Consider the following 26,551-nt stretch of genomic DNA (forward strand, 5'->3'; position numbering starts at 1 on the left):
TGGAGACTGCAGACGGATTGGCTAGATCCTTGCAGATTTTGAAGAGTTCAGTCATGTTGTTGGATGCTCCAGAGACGCAAGCCTGGATGTGGGCTCTTTTCTTGGATTGAATGGAGAGACGATATTGCCTTTGGAGAGGGTGACATGCAAGTTTGTCAGAAGATGAGCTTGAGGTCTACCACTTGCTTTCCGCAGCTCTGCACTTGCGTTTCAGGGTTGCTAGATCAGACTCGTACCAAGTGTTACATTTGGATGCATGTTTCAGGCAAGAATGTTTGAGAGCATTAGTGATGTCGAGGTGGAGGCTGCTGAGAGCAGAGTCTGAGGTAGAGTCTGCAGTGGGGGGGAAGGTGCGAAGGCAGCAACTGGACTTGTTTCATCAGGTGGATGTCTGTGAACAAGGTTGGCAGGGATGGGGGAGGTGCGGTCAGAGAACTGAGAGTACCCAGGTGAGAGGTGAGGAGGGAGTGATCTGACCAGGAGAGCGGGTTGGCAAGAGGGGTTAAGTACAAAGGATCAGTGTGGATAAAGGCATCGAGAGTGTCCAGCCGAGTGGGTAGGACCAGAGGGGAGAATGGAGTGGGAGAGAGGTGCAGAGGTCACGGAAAAGAGTGATTTCTGTGATAGAGGAGTCAAGGTGGATGTTGAAGTCACCCAGGAGGAAGAGTTTAGAGGTAGATGTAAGGGGAGAGGATGAGAAATCAGCCCATTCTGAAAGGAACAGAGAGATAGAGCCAGGTGGCCTATTGATAGCGGCCAAGGTCAGGGAGGAAGTAAGAGATTACCTGCTTGCAGATCAGGCTCTCGCAAGGAGGAGTATAGTTGGGTGGGTACGATGGAAAAAGAGACCCACTCAGGGAAGATCAGGGCAACCACACTGCCAGTACGGTTGGGGTGAGTCTTTAAAATGATCTTGTAGCCATCAGCGAGAAGGGAGTCAAAAGCAGTGACTGAGCTGGCATTGAACCACGTCTCGGTAAGAGTGAGGATGTCAAAGTCTTTGAGGAGGCAGATGTCGGCAGAATGTTTGATAGAGCGTGCATTAAGCGTGGTAAGATGAAGCAGGTCACTGCCTTTGAAGGTTTTCCGAGGAGGGGGACAGGGGTGTGGTACACCAGTCGGAGGAGAAGGGACAGAGAGGAAGAAGGAGTAGCAGGCATAGAGGGGAAGTTGGTGAGGGACTGCAGGCACCAGTCAATGAGGAGGAGGTTGGATTGAGGACCCTGAGCAACGATGATAGACATTAATGATACACCTCGACGATGACAAGCACGCCAAGAGTACTTCCCATCTAGTGCCACCATTAATGGGTGAGGATGAGTAAGGAGAGAGAGGGATCAGATTACGAGTCCAAATATCTGGAGAGGGAACAGAAAAGAGGATATCAGTGACAATCTGCCTGGAAGTTGTGCTGACGTAGGTGTCAGCAATGGGTAGACCAGGGTTGGTGGGTGGCCAGGAAGTTTTTTTTTAACCTTTTCCTTCCAGACGTCGTGGCAGAGGGAGGATATGTGATAGTATAGCAGTTAGAATAAATAGGGGAGATGGGGAGAGCCATAGGTGTGGCGGAGAGGTGAGGATGGAGGATGGAAGGAGATACTGCATGGCACGAGCACACACTCACCAAGTGGCCTAGCAGCTGAACAATGGTGCTGGGATAACAGATATAAGGCACAACCGAAGTTCAGAGTAGCCATGGGGAACAGCAAACAAATGTAATGCAAAATGGGGGTGTAGCATTGTAAAAACACACCTAGGTTCCAAACTACCAAAAGACACACAGATGCAGTAAAAGAAGGTGGGGGGAACTAAGGCATAGGAAAACAGAGAATGCCTTAGCCAAAGTTAGGATAAACATTTGCGAATTACTGAGTAGGCATCAGGTAGGCCAGATCATAACTCACAGGAACTCTTGGGATGGGGAGCAGGCTCCCGGTGAGGACTGTTAGTGGAATAGCTGGCTGCATGATGGAACTGAACCAGGAAGTGGGCAGCATCAAGTGATGTGGGTGAAGAGATGGGGTGCCCTCTGGGCCCTCCGGACAGAGGCCTTAGGAGAGGGCCTTTGGTGGAGCCGACGTTCACATGCCGGCTCACCTGATTGGGCCTAAAGATGAAAGCGGGGCCCGATCAGTGAGGAGGAGTTTGAGGAGGCGGCCATGTTGAAAGGGAAGGCCAAAAACGAGTAACAGATGCAGCAGGGCAGGGTTTTGATGCCAAAAGTGAGAGCAGACATGAATGGATTACTGCAAATCATTTTTTGAATTAGTTTGTATTCTTCATTATATAGAGCGCTCGATGCTCCGCTCAAATACAGATTATGCTGGTTGCCCCATATTGTGATCACCATTTGTTCAGCTCTGTAGGGCAGCTGTCTGGCCACCGAAGGCTCCATTGCCTCTTCCACCCCAAAACACTATATTGTAAAGTGTCTGTGCAGGTATATAAGGGAGGGATGATGTGGGGTGGGGGCTGTGGTGGGAGAGTCAAGTTCCTGTTGGTGATGCTGTTCTCTGGCCACAGTTGGTCTCCAGTGGCACAGAGGCCTCAGGCTGCAGCCGTAGCAAGTTACAGGGCGCACCCGAGCGAGGGCCCTCTTGTCCCAGCAGTGGTGGGCGCACTCCGATCGGAAAAGTGACTAACTGGCGCTTAATCCACACTGTCGCACAGATGTCTGAGGCAGCAGCCCAATATCACTACATGGGGGATGAAATGGAGCTGGCTCACCATCCATGCCACACGTCTCTGCTGTCCTCAAATGAGCTCCATGCGGCGCCCTCTGCCTCTCAAGCCCTGCTACCTGGTCAGACATATGCCGGCACGTCTGGAGGTCGCTTGAGCGCTGTCTCATTAGCTCAGTCAGGTGGAAACCTCCATCTTGTTTCGGATTGGGACTTCCTCTTTGGTGGTCCCCGTGCTCCTGTAGCTGCCGAGACCTCGCTTTTCCTACAAGAGGGAGTGGAGCAGATCTTCAGACAGGTCTGGGTTAGTATGTGGGCTAAATTCTGTTAATTTTTGTGCCGATTTCGGGCCCACATGGAGACCTCCTCCGGAGCCCATGGGAGATCCATCCTCACGTTCACTTCACACATGGATCCAACCTTTCAAGCCGACACGAGATAGTTCTGGAAAACTGCCTGGACACAAGATCCATCAGGACAAGTGTATTGGGAGGGTGTGCAACATGGTCAAGACACCGTCACATAATTAATGTAGGAAACTGGTCATTGAGATGTGTGACCAAAAGACTGAAATATCTGGGCATCGTTTTCCCAAGAGAGACCTCCAGCCAAAGAACTGCTATTTTGAAAGCTTTAAGGAAGTGATAAAGACCACTTGGAAAAACTAAGTCTTGTACCTGGAGGGGCAAAGGGTATTCAGGGGCGGGGGAGAGGGAACTAGAGTAAATAATGATATGCTAATAATTCTGTTCAAATTGAGAACCTTATCCGTTAAGATCCGCCACATATATGTCCAGGTTGGACAAATGTAGGTTGTACAGTATTTATCTGGATTTTTTACCCCAGTCTGTAATGGTATGGCATGAAATTCGGAAACATGTCACTCCAAACCGGTTGGTATGCCCAGACCTGACTCTTGAGCTTACACTGCCTAGAGACCCAAGGTACACCTCATGGAGGTTGCCCAACGAGGCCGGAACATATTCAGGGTTGCTTGTTGCCTTTTGCAGATGGGCTGTGAGCTAGCTGCTTGGGCTTGACAGTCTGTTTTGGGGAGGGACCAAGTCGGATTTGCATATGGTTTTTCTCCCTTGCTCGCATTGCAAACTGAAGAACAATTGTCTGTAGGGTTGCCCAGAGTACTGACAGTGGTCAGGATTCATTTCACTCTTCCGGCCATCGCTCTTCAGTTTTGCATTGGCAAGATACATGACACAATTTTCCTTCATTCGTTTATGCTCCATTATGCAGGGACAACCAACAAACCTCTTATATCATTGCCAAATCAATGACACAAGCAGAATAGTGGCACGTAGGCCAAGACCACTTGAAGTAAATAGGGTGGTTTCGACTTGGGTGTAGAGTAGCTACTTCCCGCATTCTCAATGTGCAGCTCAAAAATCATCTGCAGGGGCAATGAAGTTCTGAATGGGGCAAGGAGGGTCTGATTGAGTGCTACCTGTCCAACTGAGATAGTGATGAACATAGTGATAGTCTGACGAGAACACTACTAGACTGATGGGAACACTGGTGGTTTTAAGAAGGTTTGATTGTGTCCTTAGTGGTTGAAGCCCCTCATGCTTGTACAAAACGGATTTCCCAACGTCGGCACTGATATTGTGACTGGGACAATGGCTAATTGATACGGTGCTGAAGGTCTTCGATGTCACAAGTGGTCTAATTTAATCACCCACCCACTTTGATGGGGTTACTTGTGTGCTGGTTGATTCAATGATGAAGTCACTGATCCTTGCTAAAATGGATTTCTAAACTCTGACTTGGTGGACAGAGGTTTAGGAGGCCACCCTAGTTTATTGGATCAGGGGAACCTTCTGGACAAGCCAGACCAATCAAGGTAGCTTGGTCAGTGGTCAAGACTAGGTCTCAGGCGGAGGGAGAGTGATCAGAACCCCACAATGAGCACACACATTAACGAACCACAGACTACTCTTAGACAGGTGTATCTCAAAAATACAGATACATTTATTATAGGCCTTAAAATCAAACACGAATAACCACAGTAATAGAGAAACAGTTACCAGACGAGCGTATCACTATGTAACATATGTACAATCACTTTAGCCTCATGCGGTAAGGGGAAAACACATCCACCACCTGTAACAGAAGGGGGTTTAACACAATTATTGCATTGGCCGACTTCAGGATCAACATGCTAACTTAAGCAGTACAGCCCTACGAAGTGGGGAGCCTTGTGCTAAACAATACTGCAGTGAGTTTACAGTGCACGGTCGTGCGAAAAAGAGCTAGGCCTTTGAAATTTGGCGGGAAAGGCCAAAGGACCACAAGCTACTGATTGCCTATGTTTCGAGTTTGCGATGTCCTGAGGTAAAGCTGGTCAGTTCACTGGACAGCCCTTGAATACTTCCGAGAAGGCTCTTTTGGCAAGAAATGAGGAGGTGCCAGGAGTAGTTCTCACTACTCCAATGAGTCAAAGCGCCCTTGGAGGCCATCTAAGATTGATGACAAAGCAGGGACGGGACAGCTGTGGTCTCAGGGTGCCAAACCTTCCAGTGTGCCTCCTGCTGGTAAAGAGGTCTGCTACAGCTTACAGGATACTTGGCTCCTTTGGTAGTTTCGGTGTGAACCATGGTAGATCAACCTGGAATGGATGCAGAGCCCCTTCTCTCATCCAAAGTTCGAGCTGTCCTCGGATTTCGACAGCCAATTGAAGATCTGCTCTCTTGCATGCGTGCCAGACATAGACCAATCACGGCCCATGATGGTCTCAGTCATTCAGGCACACCAAACATCCTGGCACCAAGTAGTGTGGATTGGGACCAGACAGAGTAAAAATACCAGTAAAGTAAACCACTGCCACCAGTTCTTCCTAGGCATACTTGTCTCACAACTAAAAATTCCTTAGAGGGTGTCTAGGGCCATACAACTAAAAGACACCTGTGCGTGGTACAGTAAGGTACTTGGTGCACAGATACAAAAGTTACCAAGAAATGGCAACAAAGTCAAAGACTAAAGGAAACTTAGTTTCCCCAGTGCCGACAGTCTGAAGGACATGTCAGTTTCCCCATAACAAATTAGCGAAAGCCCAGGAGAGCGCAGCTTCCAATGGAAAAAGTCAGGTTAGGTTAACCAAGCAAAAGCAAAAGGTTTGAGGGGTCCATAATATAGAGGGAAACCTTTCCTAACAATCCTCTGCAGGGGGCATTAGAAATTGGAACAAGGAACTCCTTTTCTGGAGGGTACTCTACACTTGTAAAAGGAATGTCAGGAGCTGCTCCTGGAATTCAGACCATGCCTGCAGAAAACACTACTTTTAAAATTCCCAATAAGTACAAGATTCACAGGAAAAGGTGTGGGGGTCACAGGAAAAGACATGGGGACAATTGAGATGAGAATGTCTAAAAGCACAAAAGAACCTTTGACATAACGTCACACATCCTGTTAGGCCCAATAAACCTCAAAGCCCCATTTCAAGCAATTACTTGCTGGAGGTCCCTTCCTTTACCAAGTGGTTTTAAAATACATTTTGGTTGAGAGAGAGAGAGGAGTTGAGTTGAGTTTGGTATACCACAGTAAAGAATGTGATGGTTTTGTTAACATAGAAGCATATATGACAGAGTCGAGATAAAGTTTTCCGGTTCCTGTATCGATTTAGAGTCCTGACAAAGGAGGTGATACTGTTATGGACTTATAAAACCTGTCTACACGGCTATCCGATGAATAGATTAGATAATCAAGCATGGGATGGCCCCTCCAAAGGGAACAAAGCCGGGCCCTTGGGGTCATAGACAGCCATGCCAAGCACTGGGCAGAAGGGACACTGCAGTTACAGGGTAGGTCCTGCCTGTATGAGGACACGTGTCTTGGGAGCATCGACGGTGCTCCATGTTCAGGGCAGAGGGAGGAATGGGGAGCTCAGATATAGCTCGGAATACTTCCTCCAAGTGTGTGCCTGGAAGGTTGGCTCTGGCATGATGGGCACTGTGAGTCAGGGGGGCTAGTGGTACAACCAGAGCATTCAGTGCTGCCCTGTGCACATTAGTACACCTAACCTGAAAGAAGGGTATAATTTCATGCTTCCCCTGTAAGGACCTTAATTATACACAGTCGGAGCAGAGGTTCTTCTCCTGAACACCAAGTTGCCACCCTACTATTATGTCGGAGTAACAATTCAAGGGATTCCAACACCTACATTTTTTTCTTTAGAAAGGCGCTCTGGCAAGCCACTGGACATGGTCTGTGCCATGGAAAACCTTAAACTATTAAATATGTTTTCTTTTCTAAATCTGGCCTCTATGGGCTTGTGGGATGTTTTTACCCATGCATCCAAGCCCTACCATAAAACTGCAGTACTGGCAGGGAAAACATCATGATGGCCAGAACTCCCCAGAGAGTGCACAGGGAAAACATGAAGAATAGGCTGCCACCCATTTTTGCCTATGTTGTGAGCACAGGAGGGCACTGCCTAAAACCACCATTGGGCTACACACAGTAGTCTGAAACCATTGTGAATGGCAATGCTGATTGCCAAAAAGCAACTCAAAACTGTGGGGAATTCATTTTCTTAATCCCAAAAATGGTTGCAATACCGGTACTCACCACTATCAGAAAGCCGGCATTTTAAAACCACCAGACTTTTGTGTAAAATTAAACAGAGGAACCCAAACCAGACTAAGGAAAGACTTGCTAAGAGGTGGATACAATGTAAAACTATATTCTGAAATGACTTGAAGGAAGTAATTATTTAATGTATAGGTAAAAATTGTAAGTTTGATTTAAACTGGGAACTAAAGTGACATTTAGCTGAATTCTGCCTGACAACTAGCCCCGACAGGAGAAACCTGCTCAGCCACTCTTCCCAGGCCTAGCTGCATCCTGCTTCCCCACCAAAAGGAGTTGACACCTCTCTGATTGAATTACCTGGGGACTGCAGGAAACTGAACAATGGACTCAGGCAAATGTTATATTGGGGGGGCCGTAAAGTGGCTTCCTCTTGGGAGAAGAAGTGCCTCTGGGAGCCACCCGAGCTGGAGGAGGGGGCAGACAGAAGCTTCCCCCATGTGCTTTGGAACCTAAACCACACCCATCTGGGCCAGAGCATAATTTTAAAAAGATAGATAACTCATAGTGCGGACTTGTCAGAATTATATAAGTAATATCATTATTCTTGTGATTTTTCTGTGCACGTTTTAAGAGGCGTTAGGACCCTGTGGTGTATTCTGGGGGGTTACCAGCGGAAAGTAGGGTCTCACTCCAAATGTCTGCAGGTTAAAAATCTGACACTTCATCAATTAATGTCCATACTCCTTGCACACATATGTGTAATTTCTGGTAAATGTCCGATATTGGTAAACCAGTCAAAAAGCGCAAAATTTTGTCATTTTTGAATGCAAGCCCCCAGGAAGATCAGAGGTGGACAAGCATGGACCATAAGGAATATATAATGTGTACATGTAATTTCAACAAATGGTGTATCTGGGAAATATGTATTTGAATCAAATATAGACTTGCGGGCAAATTGACCAGGGGAGGATCCTCTGGCCCATAAACAGACCTCATCATGACAACAATCCATTTCCTTCCCCCAATCATGGGAGAGGGGAGAATTGGGCCAATGACAAGTAGAGAGGGGCAGGCTCAGTTATGCCACGCACACACCCACTTCCAAAACACATAAAAAGAGACTGCTGGGACAGGTAGAGACATTCAATTCCATTTTCTATGGGACGCTCTGCAGGGAGACTCCAGACTTCACATCCATCAATCTCCAAAGACCAGAACTTTACTTCAGAACTTAAAGCAAGGGCCTAAACCCACAAACTGAGAACTCTTCTCAGCAGGCCTCAGCATCCTTAAAAGCATCTGCAAACTATTCCACAGCCGGGCGAGCTGTTTGAATTCTGTTACAAGAACTTTTGCCGGAACCGCAGACCAGACCCAGACTGCTGTGAGCAGAACCAGAGATCCGGATCGCTGTGAGCAGAACCGGTGCCCGATTGACCCACCGAGCAGAGAGAACCGCCGCTGGACGTGTTGACCAGATCCGTGACGAGGCCTATTTCAAATTTATATTGTGAGTACCTAGCAGAACTGTGCAGAACCAATCTCGTAGTTAAAATAATCTAATCCAAACAATTTTAACCTAAGTAGAACTGCCTCCTAGTAATCCTGTCATCTGTCATTCTAAAGCTGCGAGCTGCCATCTGTCATTCTAAAGCTGCAAACTGTCACCTGTCATTTGGAGTTTTACTTTAAATCCAAAAATCTACCTTTATTAAATCGTCCGTATCTCTTGAACCGTTTGGGCTAGGAACGTGGTTTACGCACTCGCGAAATTTACCGCGATTTGCGATTTGGCTCAATTTCTCCACTTGTCAAAATAGCAGCTCCATTCTTTCCTTTGTTAAAATCCATTTGCAACCTGGTAATAACTCAGAGCATTGCTAAAGTGAGCCTGAACTAATACCAACAAGCATCTCTCCCTCACCCTGAATCTCTAGAGGGAATTAAAATCAGTTAGCACATTTTCCCATCCATTGCCATCACATTTAAAAGCATTTTGGGCCTGTGTTTGTTTCCTCTAAGCTTGCTGGGGGGAAATGAGTTCCGTATTGTATTTGATTGTATTCCTGAAGACTGTGTGTGTTACTTCCATCTCCTTGCATTGCATATAGGGGGGGTGTATTGCCACCAGGGGAAAAGTGAACATATTATCTCTTGTGAAACCATATCAGTTTATTTTCTGTACTGCATTTGTTCCACCTTGCATTTCCTTGAAGCCATAAAGCATTTCAGCTACCTCATCCTCTATACTACTCCTAAGTAATCAAGTGTACCACTGTAACATTACCCATTGTGGATCCACATCATATGTCTAAGTGTACTATCAGATATTAATTTGTTATAAAAGTGTGACATATATTGTTTAATTTTTCTAATAAACCTTTTAATTTGCAAAACAAACCTACTTCTTGGCTCAGTGGGGTCAGGGGGATTCTAAGAGGGGGGTGTTATACAAGGGTTGTCATCCAGAGTACTGAACTGGACATAAAAATACATCAATAAGGGTTTTCCTCAGCATCCCAGACTAGGCATTGACTTAGCTGTAGTGTTGATTGAATATCGCTTACAGACTTTAAACAAAAGAATTGTGTCACGCCATCGCAGGTCATTCTCCCGTGCCTCCACTCACGCCTGGCCGCCGCGCGCCCACTGACCTGTGCTTTGAGCCGCTTTGACCAGTCCCTTCCTCAGGATGTCCTTCAGCCAGGTTCGAATCTTGAAATCGCCATCGCCACCCACCACAGACACCACCAGATTGGGAGGGTCATATTTCCATTGCTGCGTGATGAGGGTATAGACGATGCTGGCTTCCGTCTCGTTGGATATTCGGGCGAACTGAGGCAGGAGAAGGGCCAAACAAGAGCTTTCAATATACAGGAACACAAGGAATCCTGCAGACTTAAATCATTGCATGCACTTGCCACTAGCTGGCCATTGTTATTTATCCTGTATGCTATTAACCCTGTACTGCACTTTCCTCTCTCCCTTTCCCCCCTGCACTTTTCCCTGCCCTTCGACCCTTCACTTGCACGATCTGAATGACACCTGGCCTAGTAGGATCGTTGTCTTTCTCCCTGTGTCCCCCCCCACCTCGTCGCGCCTCGAAACACATGTGTATAGGTGCGTTACAAATGCCATATCATATCAGACAATCTACCAAAAGGCAAGGACAAATCTTGCAGACGTTCATGCATTTGAAGTCCGATGCAGATTGCCGATCTAATGACGGTGCCAATTGGTCCCTTTCAGAGCATTTTGTCTTATGCCAACTGCTTTTTATACTGTGCACATCAACGCCGTAGTGGTCTTAAAGCTCAGAAACTTTGGCTCAGATTTGCAGTTTAAGAGAATACAACACAATCATTTGGAAGCCTTATGAACTGAATCACAAACAAGCTAACGATATCTAATGCCACACAAAAAACACACAGCCACTCCACCCCCAGGCAAGCATGACAGTGAAGTTTTATGCAATTGGTTTCATCACATCCAAGAAAGCATTCCCGGGGAGAGTGAAAACTAAGTGTGTTAATGTAAATTTATAATCATAAGGTAAATAAAGTTGTGTAGCCACGAGAAAGGTTTTTTTCCTTGCTTCCTGTCTCGTCTACAAGAAAGAAGCGCCAAAATGATGGTATGAACCATATATAAAACCCGGAGATCAGTGACTTCTGTGATGAAGAGGCTTTGAAAAGTATAGTATATAGCTTGAAACACTTGTGTATAAGCACGTTATGAATGCCATATCGTATCATACGATTTAAACCGCACCCCTTCCACAAAGCTTATATACATAGCTTATATACTTGTCTTTGCATAGAATTCTCTAAGAGACATTGGGCCTCATTACAATTTTGCCAGTCCGGAAACAATGGTACCGGTAAGCTTGCCAATACCGTTGTTTCCGAACCGGCAAACAACGAGTTCTGCGAGCAGGAGCCTTTCAGCCCACCAGGTCTGAACTGGCGGGCGGAACAGCACCCACTCGCAGAACTCGACGGGTGCACCAGGACCATTCATGAATGTGCCGGTGCGTCCGCCCTCCCCATTCCCATTGAGACCCGGTAATTGCCCATTCCTGCGCCAGGGAATGGGCAATTACCGGGTCCGCCTGGGTCGTAATGCACTGGTAATTGCCAATTCCCAGGCGCAGGAAAATTCATGACTCCGGCCGCAACCGTGCCGGTATTTACTGGCACGGCTACGGCCAGGGTCGTAATGACCCCCATTGTCATTTCCATTTCCCCCTTTGCTAGCCCACATTCACTCAGATATCACTCTGAAGCAGCAATAGAACAGCATGAGTGTTGTGCAAAAGCCATAACTACAACAAAGATGCACGAGTTGACCCTCTTCCCCTGCCAGTAACACTAGGTTGTAAAAAGTGACCAGAAGAATAAGCCATTTTCCCCAAGCCACACATAACAGTGCAACCCAGGAGTTTTCACTGGGAGTTCACCTCCAGTTCATACTCTCAAGAGCAAAGCATTGTGGGTATGCACATTAGCCCAAATGCATACACTTACCTTAAAAGCATTGCCTTTGTTGTACAGGGCAGTGGTGCTTGGTTTGTAACCTTTTTAATCCAAGAAGCCTTTTTAATCCAAGACAGACAGTTCTCAAGGGAGCAGACTACTGGATACCAATGTAAGCCTTATTAGGGATCATGAGTGCAGTCCGGTTTGAGAGCCTTTCAGGTGGGAGGATAGGGAGCTAAAGGCCTGCGGTCAAGCTAAGGCACATCAAGTAGTGGCAGAGGTGTAGTGTCATCACTTCTAAGACCCATGGTTAAATTCAGTGGGGTCCCTCTTCCTTCTTATACTCCTTCATGTCCTCTTCTTCAGGTGGACTTAACAGCACTCTTTTTTGTTTTGTATTCTTAAATCTTTGCAATACCCAAAAAGAACCAGGCGGGCATGAGAGTAGTGATAGGACTTTCTTTTCATCACCAATTCCTACCACTAGAAAAGTTCAAGATGGTGACACCAGCCCACATTTCAGTCTGTGTGGATTGGCTCTGGCCCATGGCCCTGAAAGACATGTACTTACATGCGTCATTATGGAAACTCCACCAAACATTTCAGTGATGGGTCCCCTATACTAGTACACAGTTCTGCCGTGCGCACTCAGTTCAGCGCCACAAGAAGATCCTCCGTGCTGTGGCGGGTAGTAGGGGTCTAGCAAACCCAATGACTAACTGTATTTGGACTATTTATTGTTGAGGAGCTTCGTCACAGTAGACAGTCAAGAAGTCTCTCCAGACTCCGATTATTCTATTGTATGGGCTAGGCTCCATGATCTGTGTTTCATAGTCGTGTTAGTGACTTCGCAGGCAAACACGTTCATAGGCTTTTATTGGAACACCATCCAGTCCAAACTCTTTCCGCCTTTAGAAAAGTGTAAGACATTCTTAGAAGTGTTAGACATATTCTGTGTGGATCTAGTACATCGATGTGATGGTACCGGTTACTGTTGGGTCTAATGGCTTCTTGCGCCCTGTCCATGCCCTACAAAATGAATTAAATCCCACAGACTCTGGGTCGCAACAGACAGACTGTCTTCTATGGTGTTGATTCTGGAGTCGCAGCGGCAGGACTGTCTGTAGTCGCTAGCAGAGTGTCCTCTGAAGGCTCTCCCTTACTCTACAATCATTTTGACAAATTCCTCCATGGAATGCTGGGGAGATACCGTGGTGGAGAACCTGACTCTGTGTCTGAATAAGGAAATATATCTGTCAGCATATAAACTATGTAGAGCTCAATTCAGTGTTCATTGAACTTAGGAAATGCCTACCTCTCACGAGAGGCAAAGTAGTCCAGGAGAGGTTGTCGGGTCTACTCAGCATAGTGTCTTAGGGGTCATGTTTCTCCACCAACTGCAGTGTGCTCTGCATCAGCAGAAGGGTAAGGCTTTTCATTTTCATTGTTTGGCCTCTGGGCCCGCTGTGTACCTCCTGCTCCCATTCACAACGGTGCATCAAGCACCTGTACAGGCCCCCCTCTCCCACTGACCACCCATCTAGACCTAGATTGCTTCATGCCTCGAGCATGTGACTGCAATCACGCTACTTTTGAGAATCGCCCCCAGAGCAGCCTTGCCCGGGAAGCCGGCTAAGGGCTAAAGGAAAAAGGCACCTCCCTTAGGCACATCTCATTACCCATTTGCCTGGTCACCATGGGTTCCTCAGCATAGCCTCGATATTCATGGCCCTGGGCACCGTACAAATCTGTCTACTGCAATAACCGGGTAAGGTGGTAGGAGGTGGGAGCGCAGCTAGCACTGTTCTTCAGAAATCCTGCCACTACTTTATCACTACCATTAGATTATTACCACTCTACTGAATCTAGCTGTGCCTACTATAGTTAGCCATGGCATTGAATTTGGTGCATCTTAAGTATAGCCAGTGTTTTAAATTCAGCTGTTTATACGAGTATAGACACTGTATTGAATCTAGCTGAATTCTGAGCATAGCCACTGTACTGAAGTTAGCTAGCTAAATTCTGATGCAACTGTCCACTAACCCTACTAAAAACCCTCCAATATCCTGCATACTCGCCCTCAAATGCAGAACAAAACACACGCCTACCTCAACCGCAGCGAAAACCCCAAACCACCAGAAACTGCACACAATACGCAACACCCAACAAGAAACTACACCAATTACATACAATTCACCCCATTCATACTCATACACATGACACCACACAATGTCTAGCAACTAAAAACAAACAAGCACACAGTAACTGGTCTTTCCAAACTGAAGCTATTAACAGCACATTAAAGCTCTCTTGCACTTTTCCCTCTCAATCCCACTAACTAAGCCCTCCGAACCCTCCTTCCTTTTTAGATCCTCCAGAGCACCAGGAGACCATGAAAATGGGAGCAGTGTACGGTATAAATCACAATAACCTAGCATGACAGTCGTTAATGGAGAAGCATGGACGAGTCATGTTGGGGGGTGGCTCACCAACAATGGAGGTAATTGAGGATGCAGACCTAGGATCTCAGTGATGTTGGGAAGGTAAGATTGTCTGAACCTCAACAGAACATAGCTGCACCAGGAGCACAACTTCAGATTCACCAACAAATTGATCAAGACGGTCTGCTTTTCCTTCACCTGCCTGTGACCCGCTGCATCATCTTCCTCATATGCTAGCTTTACCCTTTATATACTAGGCTTCCATTTCTTTCTATAGGGTTACCAGTCATTTGGTCGAAAAAAATGCGTCGACTGGACAAATGGTCGAACCAATTTGGTCGAAAACCAAAAGGTCGATTTTTTTTTTATTTTCACCCTTTTTTTTGGGGGGGGGTCCCCCCTCCAACCCACTTTTTTTTCTAAAAAACCCTTTTTTTTTAAAAACGAAAACTCGAAAAATAAATATATAATTAAAAAAAAATTCGACCATTTGGTTTTTGACCAAATTGCGTCGACCAAATGTCATTCGACCAGTTTTCAGTCGACCAAATGACTGGACACCTTTCTATAGGTTTGTACTGTATAATTGCAGCCCCTTTCTTTGTAAAGGGCTCCGTTTATTCACAGCTAGGTTTGCCCACACACACAAGTTTACATATATGGATTGGATCGGTTGAAAGTACAAGGCCCCACTTGATATAGGTTAGGTGCAAGTGTAAAGATTGTCATGCAGGAGGAGGGATGCATTACAATTGGTCCTATTGGAAAAGATAGCATAGGAGTGGTCATGGCGGAAGCAGGTGCAGCTATTGGATAAAGTTGCTTCCAGCTGGTGATAAGGTTGGCTGTCACTCTCCTGTGAGCCTGAATTACCTGCAATAGGAAATTACTGTTACTTATATTTAAATCTACTGGATGATGGCATATAGGAGTTTTGATGATAGTTTGGTTACAGTATAGCGTATATGCATCAATTTTTGTTCATTGTGGAAGCCAATATTTTAAAAGATTAAGTGGTTTTCTTTTCAAAACACAGCGATTTTTGCTTCCATTTTGGAGTGCAGAGAGGCTGGACAGCCACTCCCACCTATCACCTGATTCATGTAGTCAAAATCTCTCCAAAGTACATCTTGCAGCTGGCCAGATAGCTCGGCCACTGAGGTCTCTGTGTAGCAAGAAGGCCACAAGCCCGCCTCCCAGCCGTGCCGGCTCCCCCTTTCTTCAGTACATGGTTAGTAATGGGGAATACCACCGACTTGTAGAACATCAACATCTGTTATTTACAGCACTATGCAATGTTGTGGTAGCAGGGGCTTTATACCAAAAGTGGACGTTACTCGCCAGGCTACTCACAGGCTTCTTTGCCCTGCGCTCATAAACATGGGTTTCCCACTGCTGCCGGGTGGGTCTGATGCTGCTCCACAGACCTGCAAGCAAGAGAAGCCAGGGAGTGGAGGCCCTGCCACCATCTACCCAATGCAAACCCTTAGCCATCAGTCTTCCATTCCCTGGAGGATATTAAGGCGTAGGCAGAGTCTATGCACATATGCGTGTGTTGCATGTTTGAAGAATTGATAGTACTAGAACTACTGTGGTGAGAAATTCTCCTCACTCTGTCATAGCCAGTTCAGTCCTACAAATGGGAGGATTCCCCAGCATGGATAGTAGTGGGTACGGCAGCCGCACAATGTCAAGGTTACAATGTAGACCATGATTTAAGCATGGCCTGCCGAAAGTGGCTATAAGCTCCAAGATGGGCCGGGAGGACAGCTCGTGGGCAAAACAACACAGATCAACAAAGGTTTGAGTCCCAGTACCATGCTTAGAGACTGGTCTCTGGTATTAAGTGCGTCATAAAAGTTTAATTAATTCAATTAAACCAACATCCAGTGCATAGTGTTTGCAGTAGGTTCGCTGTTTGTATGTGTCCAGTGGCTGCTTTGAAGAGGACACTAATGGGACGTTTCTCTGAATCACCACTGATGTTCCTAGTGTTGCTTTGTTCAACTTGTAGAACGCTAGAGACCACACATGCCCTCCAAGCACATGTGAGAGTATCCATAAGGGATTTCTTGGACTGTACCACTTTGCAGACTACATGCCACAGTAGGACCGGTGATGGAGAGATAAGCAGAGTCTTTTTGACCCAGGCAGTGACTCCATCGCCGATTCATAGTGTTATGAACTGACACAAATCTTTCATTTTGTCTAGGTGAAAACTGAGGGTGCTCCAAACAACCAGATTACAGAATGTTCTCTCAAATTCTGTGGGAGGGTTCAGAAAGAAAGTTGGAAGGCAAAGGTCTTGATTTATATGGAAACCAATAACAGCGTTCCATTAAACCAGGGGCGAGTTCTCAGACTTAGTTGATTTTTCCCAGCTCACTGTCTCTTTGAGTTAATGTGACTATCTCTAGTAAGGTTGTATTTCACGTCCCAAAGGCTGGTACTCTGGTGGGATTTGTGGGGCCCTGGGTGGCAAAAGATGTGCAAAGCACCCTAATTTCCATGTGCCGTGAAATCAGTGGCATCACCGAAAATGGTTACACAGGATGAGTGCCTTTCCCATTCTGTAATGGCTTGGCAAGCAAAGAACGATGGTCTGGAGGGTTGCCCAGGGCAATTAAAATGAATTCTATGCCTTCCTGCCATCACCTCTTTGTTTTACATTATCATGCAACCGAAGTAGAGCCTATTTCCAGAGGAGATCTTGAGGCAGTGAGCATTGGTTCTACAGGTTTTCAAATGTTAACAAGATCAGAAACGATCTGGGACTAGGGAGATCATGAAGTCTCTTCCCCGGCAACCTCTCCTCAAACATCCCTGGACCTGGCAAATCATTGTGACCCACTCGCCATCTCCTTTCCCTGCCTCGCCCTCATCAAGTCTCTTCCCCGGCAGCCTCTCTCTCCTCATACATCCCTGGACCTGGCAAATCATCATGACCCACTCGCCATCTCCTTTCCCTGCCTCGCCCTCATCAAGTCTCTTCCCCGGCAACCTCTCCTCAAACATCCCTGGACCTGGCAAATCATTGTGACCCACTCGCCATCTCCTTTCCCTGCCTCGCCCTCATCAAGTCTCTTCCCCGGCAGCCTCTCTCTCCTCATACATCCCTGGACCTGGCAAATCATCATGACCCACTCGCCATCTCCTTTCCCTGCCTCGCCCTCATCAAGTCTCTTCCCCGGCAACCTCTCCTCAAACATCCCTGGACCTGGCAAATCATTGTGACCCACTCGCCATCTCCTTTCCCTGCCTCGCCCTCATCAAGTCTCTTCCCCGGCAACCTCTCCTCATACATCCCTGGACCTGGCAAATCATTGTGACCCACTCGCCATCTCCTTTCCCTGCCTCGCCCTCATCAAGTCTCTTCCCCGGCAGCCTCTCTCTCCTCATACATCCCTGGACCTGGAAAATCATCATGACCCACTCGCCATCTCCTTTCCCTGCCTCGCCCTCATCAAGTCTCTTCCCCGGCAACCTCTCCTCAAACATCCCTGGACCTGGCAAATCATTGTGACCCACTCGCCATCTCCTTTCCCTGCCTCGCCCTCATCAAGTCTCTTCCCCGGCAACCTCTCCTCAAACACCCCTGGACCTGGCAAATCATCGTGACCCACTCGCCATCTTCTTTCCCTGCCTCGCCCTCATCAAGTCTCTTCCCCGGCAACCTCTCCTCAAACATCCCTGGACCTGGCAAATCATTGTGACCCACTCGCCATCTCCTTTCCCTGCCTCGCCCTCATCAAGTCTCTTCCCCGGCAGCCTCTCTCTCCTCATACATCCCTGGACCTGGAAAATCATCATGACCCACTCGCCATCTCCTTTCCCTGCCTCGCCCTCATCAAGTCTCTTCCCCGGCAACCTCTCCTCATACATCCCTGGACCTGGCAAATCATTGTGACCCACTCGCCATCTCCTTTCCCTGCCTCGCCCTCATCAAGTCTCTTCCCCGGCAGCCTCTCTCTCCTCATACATCCCTGGACCTGGCAAATCATCATGACCCACTCGCCATCTCCTTTCCCTGCCTCGCCCTCATCAAGTCTCTTCCCCGGCAACCTCTCCTCAAACATCCCTGGACCTGGCAAATCATTGACCCACTCGCCATCTCCTTTCCCTGCCTCGCCCTCATCAAGTCTCTTCCCCGGCAACCTCTCCTCAAACATCCCTGGACCTGGCAAATCATTGTGACCCACTCGCCATCTCCTTTCCCTGCCTCGCCCTCATCAAGTCTCTTCCCCGGCAGCCTCTCTCTCCTCATACATCCCTGGACCTGGCAAATCATCATGACCCACTCGCCATCTCCTTTCCCTGCCTCGCCCTCATCAAGTCTCTTCCCCGGCAACCTCTCCTCAAACATCCCTGGACCTGGCAAATCATTGACCCACTCGCCATCTCCTTTCCCTGCCTCGCCCTCATCAAGTCTCTTCCCCGGCAACCTCTCCTCATACATCCCTGGACCTGGCAAATCATCGTGACCCACTCGCCATCTCCTTTCCCTGCCTCGCCCGCATATTTGGCTTTCAACATTACGTTTATAGCGATGACTTGGAAAGTACACAAATCACAATCCAGTACTGGACAAATATATAAATACTTACGGAAATATGTTAGACAAAAAGAGTACAAGTGTACCGTTATGTTCACTCAATCGTGAATGCAAGGCAACAAATACTAGGATCAAATTCAGTGTCAGGCTAATTAGAGTTAAAGACCAAACTAAAGGGAAGGTGTGAAAATGTAGCCTGGCTGTTTTCATCGACTAAGGCATGCGAATATACGACGTGAAGACAATAGGACATTGTACGAAAGAATACTTTTTGGTGTGTCACAGAAGCACACAAGAATGGATGGGAGAACGTTTTAAACAATTGTGTGCGCGCCACATCTTAAATGGTCTTGAAAGGGTGCATAGATGTGTGTAGATAACGGGTGTATTTAGTGATGCTTTCAGAACAGAATTGCTCCAAGTGCAGTGCTTCCCACCAAAAGTAGCCCCCCCCCCCCCCACCATTTAAATGCTCCGTCACACCAGAGAGAGTGGCATAGCATACAATGCAAGGTGTTTTATTGGTATGACGAAGAAAGTGCCTGGTATAGATAAACGGTTCCATTCGCTTCAGACGTGTTACTTTGCTTTTCCGCTTTGTTCTAAACATCCGCGTGCCTTAAGCACTTTGTCTTCTCGGCCGCAATGCAGACAGCAGAAGCATATTTTGCTGTTCTCTCTGCTTATTCGGGTTGTTATGCGATGATGAAGCAGAGCTGTTATTGTTCAGATTTACTCACAAAAACGTCCTAATTCTAGCACAATATGGGCACATGTGTGTCCTGGGTGTCTTTGCGTGCGGGACCGTGCAGCAGAGCGCGTCTCTCAGGCTTTGACTGTCCCAGGTCAATTGTTGACATATATTCTGTGCTCCCTAAGCTGAGCGCCATCGGCCTATTTCAGTTTGTGGTCACTCCGTCTGTGTTTGTGAGTGTTCGCATGCGCTTCAGGTTACGTACTCAGATTTGGAGATCTGAACGTTTCCCGTTTTGCCCCAATGACCTATAGCATGCTAGCAAGTGATGCTGTCCTAGTTCTACTGTAGGGCACATTGTGTAGTGCCTCTTCTACATCCCTGGTCAATAGCTCCTCCTGTTTTTGGTTTACTATGCTTTCAAGCTGTGTCGAGGTACAGGCACAATCCTGTAATATATTGTTCAAGGGTTTGTTTGGAAGGTTTTACTGTTGGTCATACAGTGCCTAGTAGTGGAGGGAGGTTTCTGTTACCGCTCTCGATACAGCACCATAATTAAAAAATGCACTTGGGATGTTGAGGCGTAGGGGAGTCTCCCTAGTTCTGCCCTCTGTAATTGGTTATTAATAACGTGCTTAATACCCAGAGGCTTCTAAGAGCGGACCCGGGGATTGAACCTGTGTTGCACTGTGTCGTCTTGCTTCCAAGGCGAGCATGTTGCGCCCGAGCAATCCTCCCGAGACTATCCGTCCCCATGATTTGGGCGGTCTCTATGCATATGAAGCACCAGTTTGCAGAGGTGGCGGGGAAGAATGTATGCGTTAGATTTGTCCCATATAGTATATATGGTTTTAGTGTTGGACTCTACACCTCACTTCCATAAAGTAGGCTAGGGGTAATGGCAATGCAAAAAGCTTGCGCAATAGTTTCACTGGTGGACGGAAGCATGGTATTTGTTTCTTGATGGCATCGAATGCACAGAGGGGTTTCTCTTGGAGTGTTTCTATTTCCGGCTTCTAGATGCACTTCTTCTAGGAACTGGCTCGGCGTAGTCTTTAATATGCTCAACGTCTGGGCCATTACGGGTGTACATTGTTACATAGACTTTCTGTTGAAAGTCTGAAGTTAGTGTTCTTTTGGTGGATTCGAAAGAAATACATTTACATACAAATGTGTATGTGGGGGTGGAAAGTGGGGGCGATGGATGCTTGAGATAGGGAGGGAGATGGACAGAACATCCCATAACAAAAAAAAGGTTGTGTTCGGGTTGACCAACAGAACCCGATCGAACTGCAGAATTTTATAAAAAGTATTTTAAACAATGTAGTACCAGCATTGATATGATAACTTATTTCTAAAGCGCCTAATACCCAGAGGTTTCTAAGCACGGGCTGGGGGATCGAACCTGTGATGCTCCATTTCGTCTTGCTTCCAAGGCGAGCACGTTGCCCCTGAGCTATCCTCCCGAGAGGATTAGTTTTCATTTTAGGTTCTTCTTTGTTTTTTTCTGGGATACCATGATTTCGTTTTCTTCAATTTCACCTGTAGGGCCCAGATCTTGCAGTATTCTTTGGGGCGGTTAGGCTTGCATGGTTTGTCAGTATGACCAGGTCATCTGCATATAGCAGGCATGTTAAGTAGGAACATATTTTCCAGGTCCAGCAGTTGCTCGGGTCTGGCTATAGAGGGCTGGGGGTTGTCTTCAGGACCGAATTGTAGGTTGGGAGGTGACGGCTTTGCCTAGCTGGGGGTAGGCTTGGAAAACTAGTCTCACGACTGGAAGCAGACCAACCACTCTAGAATACCCCATGTATTGCTGTGAACATGGCAGCCGTGCCTATGGCGCCGCCATTAGAGGAGGGCCCCGGGCCAGAGCAAAGACTAAATGCCTAGGGTCAGCCCTGCATGCCACCCTTTCAATGTCACTCAAGGCCAGGTGTTCAATAGTTCTTTGAGAGAACACCTTAAAAATAACACTCAATTCCTCCTCGCGATTTTTGCAGCAAGTAAAACTGTTCTGCAATGGTCCTGTCAGCTTCAATTGCAGTGAGGAATGCCTCACAGGAATTAGCTTGAATTCATCAATGGACTACAGGAAGAAAAAAACAAGTTCATAACTCCTCATTAACAGGGTATGAAATGTGGCTGCATTTTCTCCTCCAGATTCAATGACAAATATACAACCATTTGCTCTTATTTTGTCTTCTGATGGAAGGTTCGCCGACTAACTGCACAATGATGCGCTTTCTTCAGGGCAACAGTGGGGGTGGGGGGAGCTCAGAGTCGCAAACACTCCATTTCAGTGATTTAGGGGAGCAGTGAAGATTTTGACCCCATCCTTTGAGTGAATTGGTCTGCTGAAGGGGCCACGGACCCCGATCTGTCCACCTCAAAGGAACCGAAAACTAAATCTGGTTGGACCAGGGTGGAGCCATCAGGGAATGGATGTGGAATTTGATAATTGATTTGGGAAAATGTGTAGAGGGGTGCAAAGTAGTAAAGAAATGTATCATCTCTGGAAAGCTGGATGGACCCCCTCCCTTGATGAGGGGCCCTCCCTTAAGGATGATTTGAATTTGGGGAACTGAAAGTTCTCCTCTAGTAGGTCTATTATGGTGTCCCACTTTAGGAAGATTCACATTGGGCCTCATTCCAAGTCTCGCAGTAACCCTGCCGGTGTTACTGGAGGGTTGCCCCCGGACTCGGAATGAATTACCGGCACCCGACTTCCCGGTAACACCGGGGGATTACAACCCTGGCAGTCCGGGAATTCAGGCGCTGGCTATTTGTAAGTCCCCATTCCCATAGAGTTCTATGTGAATGGTGACCACAGAAGCACCGGCACAGTTGTTAACGATGCCGGTGCTTCCGTGATGACTTGCCTACTATGGCAGCATGCGACCGGCAGGGTCAGCCCTGTTGGGCACAACGGCTCCCGCAGGCAAACCCGTAGTGTGCCAGTCTGATAACAACAGTGCTGGTAAGCCCACCGGCACCATTGTTTCCGGAGCGGCACACTTGTAATGAGGTACATTGTCACCTTGGTTGAGGAGTCAACTGCACACCATGTATACATCTATGTATTTACTTACAGAGTGTTATAACATGGTGCGCATCCCAATGTGATCACTTTGGAGTGCCCGGAGTCTGGTAGGTGTTCTTTAAAGATGCTTTCGATTGTACCCTAGATTTCAAGCGGATGTGCGGACCGATTCCTGTATCCAGGATTCTTCATTAGCCTGCCAACGGCATCAAGTCTTCAGTAGCCCGTTATCCAAAATCTTTTCTTGGTCAAGACCACAGAATCACCACTAGATGGCATCTTGTGAGACAGTGCTATGTGGCTTGTTGATGTAGCACATAGCAGAGGTGTTGTCTAAGTACTTGGGAGAAAGGCCTTCAATGCGGGAAACAAGACCTGCAGTTCCAGGACACATGGACGTTTGACAATATTCGGTAGGGGTATAGATTGTGGACCTCAAGCATGTTCCAAGCATGGCCAACATACCCAGGAGCTGGTGCATGCCCGACTCATGGTTACTCATTAGGATTCTAGCCACAAAAGTGTGCTCACAGCATCTAGTTTACAGCAAACATTCAAGCCCAGTGTGCAAACGAATGACCTCCGCATGGCCCAAACTTCACAGAAACAAGCAGAGTGCATCTCTGCACAAGGTTCCATGCAAAATACCCCCCACCAACCCATACCGCTATTATGTGTAAACAGAGACTAGAGTCAAGATATTCTGAAACAATTCTTCTTTGAGTACTTAAGTGGGAATGCTACATTTTCATAGGACAGTTTCTGTGTAGATCCTCCTCTTTCTCTCCTCTGTGTGCCCTGAACCAATGAGCCTGTGGCCAGCGCTGGGTAGGAAACATGCAGGTAGTAGAGTGGGCATGGATACAGATCTGGGTAAGAAATCCGCAGATAATAGAGTGGGCAAGGAGCCAGATCTATGAGAGATATACGCAGATAATACAGGCCGCCTGCAGTCAGATCTGCATGGAAATATGCACAGAATACAGAGCATTGGAGACAGAGCTGGATAGGAATTCTGCAGGTAGTTCAGGTGGCATGGATCAAGATCTGACTATATGTATGCAGACAGAGTGGTTTTCTGCCACAGCCCCAGTGTTTCAATAACAATACACACCTGCAGGCATTTTGCATTAATTGTTAGCTGGGACTCGATTTCCTGTGGTGTGAGATGGGCAAAGAGCAGGTGGGCTGTGTTTCAAGAAATAGACATCTGAAACATCCTGTGATTAAAAGCAGCTGCCAGAGACAATGCCCTGTGATTACCTGTCCATTCACATGGAAAGCGGATGCCAGGGACGGGCACAGCAAAGAGCCTGAGACGTGACCCCCATGCAGTGAACTAATCTATCCATCCTGAACCACATCCAGTAAAAGGACTCAACACACCAAAAAGAGAACAAGCGCATTGAAATTAGAAGAAGTGAAATGCTGCAAGTGACAAACAGCGCATACCCATTTAAAATAAAAATGTTTGGCCATTTTATGTGCCAAATATACTAATGTAATCCAGTTCAGATAGACAGAATTAAGGTCCAAGGAGGCCTTTTGCAACTTCTGTTCACATTACACCAGTCTGTTTCCCTCAGCAGTCATAGTGGTTCCAGAAAATGTAACAAACTATGGCTGGACCTTAACAATATGCCTTGGAGAGCAAATGTCTGTCCCCCACCTTGGGAGGTTCCCACACACTGCCCGTTTCAAACAAGTCAGTGCTGTGGAGGTGCTGCACCTGCATGCAGCGTGTGGGCTGGTGCTGTGTTCTGCTTTTGCGTGTGTGGAGTGGTGCAAGGTTTCCAAATGCAAAAGGGCACTCCAAAAATGGTAAATGCGTTTTTTTGAGGGCACAGTTTCATTTAGTGCAGGTTTTTTTTAAACTATGTTTATTTTTGGTTCGAAAGCATATAGGTAATTACAGCATAACATGTGTCAACATTAATCACCTAGGTTCTGCATTTTACTTATGTTCGTGTCTTACAGTTCATTAGAGTTTGCATTACCTTCAAGGATTTTCAATTCCCTCCTTCCCTCCTCACCCCTTCCTTTTATCCCCCCCACCCCTATGAATCCCCCCCAACTTTAAGCACTATTTTACTCTTTAGAGTCCAGATTATTTAGAATCCCCCCCCTGACATTAGCATCTCTATGTCTTTGTGTTTGGGGGGTGTTCAGATTACATGTGTGTTCCGGAGAAGGCGGGGTTTGAAGAAAAAGGCTTCTCTGTCCCATACATGTTCATGGAAGGGATTGCAGGTGGTTAAGAAACGTAGGTATTTACCAGTACTGACGGCGCATATCTTCTCCATAGCCATCACCCCCCAGATCTTAACCCACCAGCATGCGGAGATTGGGCCTTCTTTGTTTTTCCAATTTTGTGCAAGGGTCATTCTTGCTGCAGATAATAGATGGGTAACAAGCTTGGCTGTCGCTGCTGACATTGCATATTTCCCTTCTATAGGGGCTCCTAAGAGAATTGTCTTTGGAGATCTCGGCAGTTCAACCCCTGAAATGTCTTTTATGTAGCTTAGTATTTCCTTCGAGTAGGCAACTGCTTTAGGGTATGTCCAAGTTTTATGCACATAGCCAATCGCACAATAAATATAGTTTAAGGAACTGAATTTGGTGCAACATAGGCAAATCCCTTTCTTTTGGGGGAGGCAGCTGTGTGGTGGATCGATTATAATAGAATTCTATGGCAGCTACATGTGGGCGGAGCCTTGTACAATTGGGCGGAGTCTTAAATCTCAGGGTTTTGGATTTTCAAATGTAGGCAGGTATGGGCGTGGGACGTGGGGGAGGGAGGGTAACCGAGATGTGGACATTCACTGGGATTTAAACTGCACGATTTTCCTGGGACCGTAAAGTAAGCATGTTAAAAACAAAGAGCTGTTGCTTCAGGGCCTGGCTAAGAAACCATTTCCAAAGCATCAGTTCATGGACATTTACTTAAGTAGAACGTTTAGAATGTACGTTGAATTGTTGTCAAAAGATCATTGTGCATGGAGATGCGAAGATTAAGTATACCTTCCCTGAAGTCACAGCTGGGATTCTGCCAAAGCTGTGACAGGTATTTTAAATGTTCATTTTTTTTGTTTTTAAAGTTCGTTAATGGTGGGCAGAGAGCTCCATTCCTGGATAGTGCCGGCAACACGGAGAAGTCGGGTCACTTATGGATTCTTAGTGGCTTCATGGACAAACCAATCTTTGCTTGCTGCCTCGCTGAACATCCCGTTGGCAACCCCTACCCAGCTGCACGTCTCCATTTGGGACTGACGCAGAAAGGTCTGCAGTGGGGGCCTGGCCGCGAGAGCACTAGACGCCATAATCACTGGAATGCACGTTTCCTGGAAAGACGCTGCACATGTGAGCAGCTGTGGGATTACCTGGAGCTGGGCCTGCCTAGACTGGCTCCTGCATGTCCATTGCCACACATTTGCCGAGAGCTAGCATGCGGCAGCTGAAATATGTATCCGCGTTATTAGTGCGTGGGTGGGGTCCTTGGACTGGTATGAAGGGCCGAAAACGACACCTTGGTCTGGAAGGGAAACAGACCGCTCCTGACAACACCGAGTCGCCCATTAAAATGGGACAACAAAGAAGACACAAGGCAGCCGCTATCACGTGATAGGAAAGGGGACGATAAGAAACCGTAAACGGGGGTATGACGCTTTGCTCTGGCCTATAACTCACCCCTGGGGCATTACCTGTGGCGGTATTGGCCCGCCACCTCATGGCTTATTGCCACAAAACAGGCAGAGGCAACTACCCTGGTCCTTCTCCGAAGGCCCGTAGTGACATTTGAGCACCCATTGCTCCCTTTGTTCTGAAATCAAGTATCCTTGAACTATTGTGATTAATTACTTTATGGACTACCCTCCTGTCAGTATCCAGAGTGCATCCCTTTTCCTAAAACAGTCTGTCCTCTACATTCCTTTGCAGGGTGGGTTGTATTTTGTAGTGTTGCTAGAACTGTCTGTTGTGATAATAATAAAGTAGATCTGTTATGCAACCTTGACTGGACAGTCCCTTTCATCATTGGGTAATAATTTATTCCTTGAACTTTCTGAAACCTTATACTGTGACATTAAGCGAGTGTTGTGAAGGATGACTAAAACATTCTAAA

General features: G+C 47.0%; 1 protein-coding gene across 3 annotated transcripts in view; it reads right to left on the reverse strand.

Annotated features, from left to right (window-relative positions):
- The window catches only part of TRPM4 (transient receptor potential cation channel subfamily M member 4), a 386,617-nt gene that overhangs the window by 196,420 nt on the left and 163,646 nt on the right, over nt 1-26,551 (reverse strand). For all 3 annotated transcript variants that reach the window (XM_069605669.1, XM_069605650.1, XM_069605660.1), the window contains exon 4: nt 9,878-10,058. In XM_069605669.1, coding sequence (XP_069461770.1) covers nt 9,878-10,058 — 181 coding nt within the window. The remainder of the gene's footprint in view (nt 1-9,877; nt 10,059-26,551) is intronic.

This window comes from Ambystoma mexicanum, chromosome 1p (genome assembly GCF_040938575.1).
Source record: "Ambystoma mexicanum isolate Mex_15411 chromosome 1p, UKY_AmexF1_1, whole genome shotgun sequence".
Lineage (NCBI taxonomy): Eukaryota > Metazoa > Chordata > Amphibia > Caudata > Ambystomatidae > Ambystoma > Ambystoma mexicanum.